The following is an 8,499-nucleotide window of genomic DNA, read 5'->3' on the forward strand; positions in this document are numbered from 1 at the left end:
TCAGCCATCAGTATTACCATTTCCTACTGGCACTAGTTCAGCTAAGAGAACTGCTCATTCCTAGATTAAAAGAGTGAAAAGGCAGAGTAAAACCACCACACTAAGGATTTCTTTGGGCTGCTTCTGCAGCATGGGGGAGCTAGCTAGGGCAGAGTCTTCCCAGACTGACTCAGTGAGGACATGATGATTTAAGCTTACCTACGCAAAAGGACCAGGGTAGTAAAGGCCAGAGTTCAGTGTTGACTAAAGAGGAATTTCTGCTTCCACCCTGATTGCTGTTTACATGGAGCATCAGGTTTCTCACTTGACACAAGCCTGCTCATGCCTGTTAGGTCCACCAGCATGTGAGGGATGAGTCGGAGGCTGGAGGGAAACTAGTAAGTCAGGAAGGAAGCTGGTGATAGCAGATATGGCAGCTCTAGAGCATCGCCTCTCCCACGGAGTGGACTGCTGTGGCGGCGGCAGCAATATGAAGACAACCGAAAAGGCAATGGTGCATACAGTGAGTGTGTACACAAAGTCACGGTGGTCAAAGGGCAGACACAGCCTGAGCGACCGTGGTGTTGCTGCAGCCTGCAGAAGTGGTAGGTGTGTGTCATTCCACCTACTACCACATCTAACCTCCCAGATCAGCACACCAATGCGGTTGCCAGCCTCCAACCTGGGCTGGAGGGGCATGTGTAGGTTACCTTAGTGTCCGCTCAGGCTGCAGAAAATCAGCAACAAAACTAATCATGCCTGAGAAAAGGACATTTAAACAAGAATTTTCACAAAAGCCAGCTAATCAACAAATAAGAAAAAAAGGAAGAAAGCTACCCAAAAAAACAAAAGAACCTGCTAGCTGTGGGGAGGGTTAAACCTTTGCTGCTCTGTCTCAGAACTGGAGTTGTGTCATGCTGGCTATAAGGTAAGTTACATTGTAAAACCCTTTTCTTTATTATAGGAAATGATGTGACTTCTGATAACCTAGTATACTGCAGTTAATGAAGTGTTTCTCTCTCTCTCTCTCTCTCTCTCTCTCTCTCTCTCTCTCTCTCTCTCCCTCTCTCTCCCTTCTAGGAAGCATAGAAATGAATGTTGGTTTTCATTTGTACTTATTTTCTTACTCCCTCCTCTTTCTTTTTTTCCATTGTTTTAGTTGTAGTGGTGTCATTACTTCTCTCTGTGTTATTAAAGCTCTTATTTCCATTTTGAAATAGTTTGTAGTTAGTATAAATTAACTGTACTCCAGTTACTCTGCCTTAATAGCACATGGCCTCAGGAAAGAGCTGGAGTATAGTAGGGTTTTAGGTTCTATGCTGTTCCCTAATCCACACGTACTCTATAGGCTTCTCTTGACCAGGGTTTAAATTATTCATTTCTTGGCTTGTCCATAATAAATTATTTGTTTCAGACATGCTTTGTCTTGTTGCCCTTTATGCTTTATGGTTCCTCTGAGTTCTGTTTGCTATTTTAGTATGAGCTCATGTCAGACTATCAGAAATTTACTGTATCTAGAAAGGTTTGCTGAAAGAGTATCATACTGCTAAGCTTTAAAATTAATTGTCTCTGTATTTACCTATACTTTCATTATTTAAATTAGATTTTGGAAGATAGCTCAGTGGTTAAGAGCAGTGCTGCTCTTTCAGAAGACCTGGGTTCAATTCCCAGATCCCACATGGCAGCTCATAACTGTCTGTAACTCCTGTACCAGAGGATCTGACACCCTCTTGCAGACATACATGCAGGCAAAACACCAATGTACATAAAAAAATAAATTACTAAAAATTATAAAAAAAGATTTTTCATTAGGAAAATATACTTAATTCTTTAGAATTACAAAAGTTTGGGAGTTTATCAACTTTCTATCAGAAATTCATCTTTGTGTAACACTGATGATTATACAGTAGAATATCATTTTTACAATTAATTATCAGAATATGATGGTTTGGGCAGGCCAATAACTAACCTTACTTTGTGTTTTTATTTACAAATTAGGCCTATATCTATTTTTTCCATCTTACTAACTCATACAAGTGCCAGTCTTTAAATAGTAAGTAACTCACAGATGAACTTTCCCCTATGTCCTGCCTGTTGTCAGTGCCTGGGAATGTTCAGTTCCCTATTATAAGGAACCCTTGGCAGACATCCCTTTTTTAGGGTTCAAACCTGTTCCAGAATATATGAGAGATGCTCTTAAGTTTTTTCACTTCTTTTGAAGGATAGGCCTATAGATGTTTTTATTTCTGAAGATATTTAATATTTATATCTTTGAATTTATAATTCTTATGGGTACTGTTTATACTAAGAATTTGTACAGATCATTGTCATCTTCTCTTTTGTCTCATTTCCCCCAACACTTAGTTTGATGACTAAATCAATCTAATAAACCATTCTTAGATTGTATTCTTGTTGCTAAATAATGTACTGTTGAAGGCATGAGCAGTGTCTACTCGTCCTCCTAAAGTCCCAATGGTAAATTGAAGTACAGTTCTATCAAAGCTTATTGGGGGTCAGTCAGTTCTTTGGGCTTCCTTATAGAGCCTAGGTGAGGGGTTCCTTACAGAGGTATAGTCTACCTCCCCTAAAAGGCTGCACCTTGATAGCTTTTACCAGTAGACAGGATGGCCTTTTCATGGCGATATAGAGCGAGCCCCCTCTCCTTGTCTTCCCTGGCCTAACTCCAGCTCTTTCCTGAGGTCATTGCAGAGTTGTATATAACAAGTAATAGGAGGGCCTTGTGACCCTCCCCATCTTTCCATGAGGGTGGATATAGACAGTAAACAAGCCCAGCTGGGATAATCATTTTGCAAAGATGGTCGTTTCTGGGCTCAAATGATAGTCAGCTACAACTCTACTTAAAAAGTAATATTCACTCATGTATACCTGGAGACATGATTAAGAGTGTTACAACTGCATTGTCTGTGTACATACATCTTTCATTAAGGAGGAAACAGCTGAACTATATACTGAGAAGAAATGAGTATATCATAGTGTGTTCATAATGGAGCCATGTTTTCCACCAGTGTAATTGGATTGCAACTATATCCACCCATATGGATGAATCTGGATGAAAATATTGAACAAAAATAGCAAGACACAGAACATGTATAGTATAATTTAATATAATGTTAAAAGTGAGGCAAATTATATAATATATTAAATAAGAATGAATGAATATTTCTTTAAACTGTTGAAAATAAAAGAAATGAAAAGAGAAGAAAACAAGATGCATCCTTCCAGTATAGCTGTTACCTCTGGAGTGGTTGGGCAGGGGGCTGGGGTGGAGATGGTTAGAAGATGAGGGGACCTACAGGGACTTCACAGATAATGGCAGCCTTGTGGTATTTATTTGGTTGACATGTAGAGTGCTTTTGCTTTTCTTTTTTTTTCCATTTTAACCCAATTTCATACATTAGTTTTAGATGTATTCACCATCTAAAATGCTTTTAGTATAAGTAAAATAAAATTAACATTTAACAATATAGCTTTTGTTTTTCTTTATTTCTTTTCTTGTCAGTTGAGCACCGGTGCTGACTTTAACAAATTCCTCACTTTTAACTGCCATTCATTTTCCCCTTGAATCTTGCTCTAGATTTCATAAATCCTCCAGTCCTTTGAAGAGGGCTTAATAAAGAATAGATATTGAACTATAATATAAATAGATATTCAGGGATTTGAGCATCATTGTTATACCAGAGATAGACTAAAGGTTAGTTTCTACTCAAATTTTTATTTAAAACAAAAACAAAGCCAGACATAGTGGTATAGACCTCTCATCTCTAGTAATGGAAGTCTGAGGAAAGAGGATTGTCAGGAGTTTGAGGCCAGCCTAGTCTATGAAGTAAGTTTCATGCCTGCTAGGGCTAGAGTGAGATTCTGCCTAAGACAACCAACCAACCACAGAAATATAAATAAATAACCGAACAACAACAACAACAATCCCAGCATTTTATTCTGCTGTGTCTGCTTCTTGGTTGCAGACCAATGCTGACACTGTTGGGTCATACCTGTAGGCTTCAAATAAGTGTGTGAGGTTAGAGAGCAAGTGCTTGCTAAGTGCCAGCTGTAAGGATGGAGATGTTAGTGAAAGATGCAGGGATCCAGGAAGAAGATAGTAGCAGGATATGGGTTTTAGCTGGAAGTGACAGCAGACAGCCCAGCAGAAGTGCATGCCTAGATGTTACAGTTGAACTAGGTTAATGGGACAGGGTCAGGTCTGATGCTGGGTCACAGTGCCACAGAGAGGCATTTTCTGAGAGAAAAACTATAAACAGAAGAGGCAGCTAAGAATTGAAGTACAATCTTTTATTCATTAGTTAGGTATAAAGTAAACATCTAGCTTTTGTGAATAATATTTAGTTATAATTGCTATAATCTTAGTATTCTGCCTGTGGAACAAAATATTTTGGCACTCAACTTTGCTGTTTTTATTTTTGAAATGATTTATTCATTCAAAAAACACATTTTCTTTTCTAGAACTGTTTCCTAAATGTTATCCAATAAGAGAATAATTATATCTTATTTAGACTATGCATACATTTTCCTTATTGAATTTTAATCAAATTTGGTAACTTTTTTTTCAGATCCCATAAATGTTTGTATTCAATGTAAGGTTTTGTATTTAGTATTATGTTTTTAATGTTTTCCATCCTCACACTTCTGAGGTGAAAGTCCATGGGTGTGGTGCTGGAAGTGATAACTGTGATATGAAAGCTGACATTAACAGCTTACATATAAAGCTTATGAAATGAGCTGTTTTTTCTTAGACTTGCAGCTTACAGTTAATTTCAATCTTTTTCACAGACTGAATCAGAATTAAGACAGGAAATAAACGACCTTGTAAAATGGAAGGCTATGGTTGATGAAGAAAATGCCTTCTTGAGGAAAGAATTCAGTGATTTACAGAAGAAATGTAAAGACAAAAGCCAAGAGCTTAAGGTGTGTTGACTTGTGCATGCCTTTACAGTACCGTTGCTTTGATGTCCCCCTTGAAGTTTGCTAATCCTTGTGGCACAGAAAGTGACAGGCTTGCAGGAAAATTGCCTTAGGCCTTGCTGTACCACACAGTTTTCTCAAATGCAAAAACTCTGATAAAGATGCTTTAAAGCTAAGACTCAGAGCTTTATAACTTACAGATAAATAGTTAATGATGGAAATGGAGCTAAGAAAGTAGGAGTGTGAATATGTGGCTTCTTGTAATTAGATTCTGATGGGACTGGCATTATTAATTGATAAAACCCAGGTCTGGGAGGATATGTCTGTGTGGGTCTCAAAAATAGCTGGGGACAGCATCAAAGGCAGCTTGATCAATTAATGGGCTCTTTGCAAATGTGTACTCATCAAAGCTGTCATCCAGTGAAAAAATATGACCCATCCACCTGCATGAAAAGAGGCCAATAAAGTACACAGGTGACCTTGGCCATCAAATACAGAAGAAGCTGCTCTGAGGAGGAAACGGCACAGTTTATGTTTGCTGATTAGTTCTCACCTTTTTTTCCATGTTTATCGGCCCTTATGGTCCTGCACTACAGGACACTAAGGAGTTTGTACAGAATAAAGAAGAGCAAAGCAGGCTGTTTATAAAAAACCTGGAGGAGGAAAATGAGAAATTACGTACACGCTGCACTGACCTGCTAAATGACCTGGAGAAACTGAGGAACCAGGAAGCATATTGGAGAAAAGAAAAAGACAGTGCGGATGCGAAAGCAAAGGTATAGGACCAGGACTGAGTCTGTGCTGCTCTCCTGCCTCTAACTTCTTACAGGAAGTCGAGAACATGTTTGTTCTTTAAATAACAAGTTATATATGCAGATCCACCAGTGGGAACTAGCATTAATTTATATTCTTTCACTTAAGACCCATAGCTTTTTAAATATTGATGTCGCAAAGCAGGAAGCTGACTTCAAATAGTTATCCTAAAATGTAATCATTAAAAAATAAAGGCTATTGCTTTTGAAATAAAGTATGTTTTGAGAAATATACTTAGAACCATTGGTTTGACTTTTTAAAATGAAGGCTTGCTTTTTCAAAATGATCTAGAATTCATTACAATACATTTTGGAGACTCTTTTCTACTTCCTTTGAAATTAGCATGTAAAGAATCCCCACAAAACAGTTAAAAATACGTATGGGTCTATGAAAATGTTTTCTTTGGCTTAAAGGGAAAAGTAAAATTTTATTAGAAGATAAAAGTCTTTGTATTATTCTCTATAATATTCTCCCATCCATTTTGAGTATCATTTAAAAATAAAATATTCTTCTCTGGCATTCTCTTTGTCTTGAGGTTTTTGTTAATTTATTTTCCCATTACATTTCAAATTTCTCTTTCATCATATATTTTATTGAAAAGAGCAGAAACAAATAAGACTATTGAATATGGAAGTCTTGTGTGTGTACACTAGGAAATCTTATCTTAGTGTACATATGCATATATCCATCAAGTATATTTTAGTTGATTATTCATGTGTATATTTGCATGTTTAAGTAAGTGTGCAGATTTGTGCATGTATATTAATTCCGGAAGAGGGATAAATTGGAGGGTGAGTCTGTCAATTGTGTATATTGTATACTGTTCAACATTCAGTGAACCAATTAGCTATTGGGGTAACTGGATCTTTATATAATTTTTAAATTTTTATTATTTTTTCTGAAGTCTAACCTTTGGAAATGTGGTATTTCTATTAGTGTAAGTGATGCTGCCTTGTGCTCATGTTTACAGTCACCTGGCTGTTCAATTGTTGTTTGCATTTTTTGTGTCATTCAAATAATCAATTCTATGGTTTGCTCTTGCTTTTGGTTGAGGAACATATTTGTACCTTGAATAGGATTAATTGGCCTTTCAAATTTTGTGGATTGATAACAATCTGTATCTTATTTTCTTCCTTAATCTTCTTAATTTAAGAATTTTATATGATAAAAATGTCCTGCTCTAAAGTATTTGTTTATACCGCATCAGATTCAATTGTTTATTGATTTGAGATTCAGTCTCTCCTTTCAAATTTCCTTGTGTGTATCCGTCTGTTTACAGATTTATTTTTGTAATGTGAGGCGTTATAGTTTTGTAACTTGAGTCAATATTAGGTAGTAAAGCCTACTTCATTCTTTTGGTAAGGCCTTTATGTAGTCCTTCACTAGGATATAATATTAAGAACAATTTTGTTAGTAAATTGCATTAAGTAGCAAACGGTTTCATGTTTAATTTAATAATTAATTTGAGAGAATTGTTATTCTACCTCTCAAGAATGTAGAATATAGTATTATAGTAGCCTCTAAATGCTCTTGCTCCACCTTTGTTAATTTGTGCCTGGACCTCAGCCATAAACACTCATAGGTAAGGAGAAGTTACTCATTTTATCTTCTATATATACATCTATTTTCTTTTGTCTTTCGTAAAGTTATAGTGAGATTTTTTTTAGGTTAGATAGTAACTGTTTTTAAGCTTCTAAGTAAATTGTTAGGTTCTGTTCTAAATAGCTGTATATGAAGTCTTTTTATTTCTAAATATATTTCTAATATATTGTTAACAATATTGTCTGTATTTTTTTGCTGTAGTTACTCTAGTGACAATTGTGAAATGGTATCTCATTGTATGTGTGCTTTTGGGGGCCTTGTTTTTTGTAGCAATCAGGATTGATTCTAGAGCCCTGTGTGTGATAACTAAATGCACTACTACTGAGTTATATCCCCAGTTCTCATTCTGACTTTAATTTGCATTTTCCTTGTGACTAATGATGTTGAGCATTTTTTCATGTGTTACTGATCATTTGCATATCTTTGGAGAACTGTCTATGCAAATATACTGTTTATAAGTCCCTCATCAGACACAGAATTTGAAACTATTTCGTTGAGTTTTTGAACAGATTTTTACTTCCTTGATATATATGTAAGTCTCTCATCAGACACAGAATTTGAAACTATTTCGTTGAGTTTTTGAACAGATTTTTACTTCCTTGATATATATGTAAGTCTCTCATCAGACACAGAATTTGAAACTATTTCGTTGAGTTTTTGAACAGATTTTTACTTCCTTGATATATATTTGGTAAATCTAACAGCTACAAAAGTTGTCTTGTTATATTGTACCAGTCTGAAATTTTGCTACTTTGTTAATACAAACTATCAGCTATTGTGTTATATATAAGCTAATATATTATATATCCAATATAAGCAGTACTATACCAGTCTTATCTTTTATTACTGCATTTATATAAACTAAGTAGTGAGTATGAGAATAATTTTAAAATACAACATAATGTAGTATTCTCTTTGTCTTGAGTTTTTTGTTTATTTTCCCATTAAATCTCAAATTTTTCTTTTGTTATGTATTTTATTGAAAAGAACAGAAACAAATAAGGCTAGCTTTAGCGTCTCCAATATCTGGTTCTATCCACTCATACTACTGCGAGGTAACGGTGTTTCTTTAAACACAGAGACATTTTTCATTTTTTATGACACTTATCACCTTTTTTTAAAAATTTATTTATTTATTAAGGATTTCTGCCTCCTCCCCGCCACCGC

General features: G+C 35.6%; 1 protein-coding gene across 1 annotated transcript in view; it reads left to right on the plus strand.

Annotated features, from left to right (window-relative positions):
* Cntln (centlein) overlaps positions 1 to 8,499 on the plus strand; it is a 259,628-nt gene that overhangs the window by 63,301 nt on the left and 187,828 nt on the right. The window contains exons 4-5 of the mRNA XM_026782102.1: positions 4,786 to 4,920; positions 5,514 to 5,693. Of these exons, the coding sequence (XP_026637903.1) occupies positions 4,786 to 4,920; positions 5,514 to 5,693 (315 nt within the window). The remainder of the gene's footprint in view (positions 1 to 4,785; positions 4,921 to 5,513; positions 5,694 to 8,499) is intronic.

This window comes from Microtus ochrogaster, chromosome 10 (genome assembly GCF_000317375.1).
Source record: "Microtus ochrogaster isolate Prairie Vole_2 chromosome 10, MicOch1.0, whole genome shotgun sequence".
Classification (NCBI taxonomy): domain Eukaryota; kingdom Metazoa; phylum Chordata; class Mammalia; order Rodentia; family Cricetidae; genus Microtus; species Microtus ochrogaster.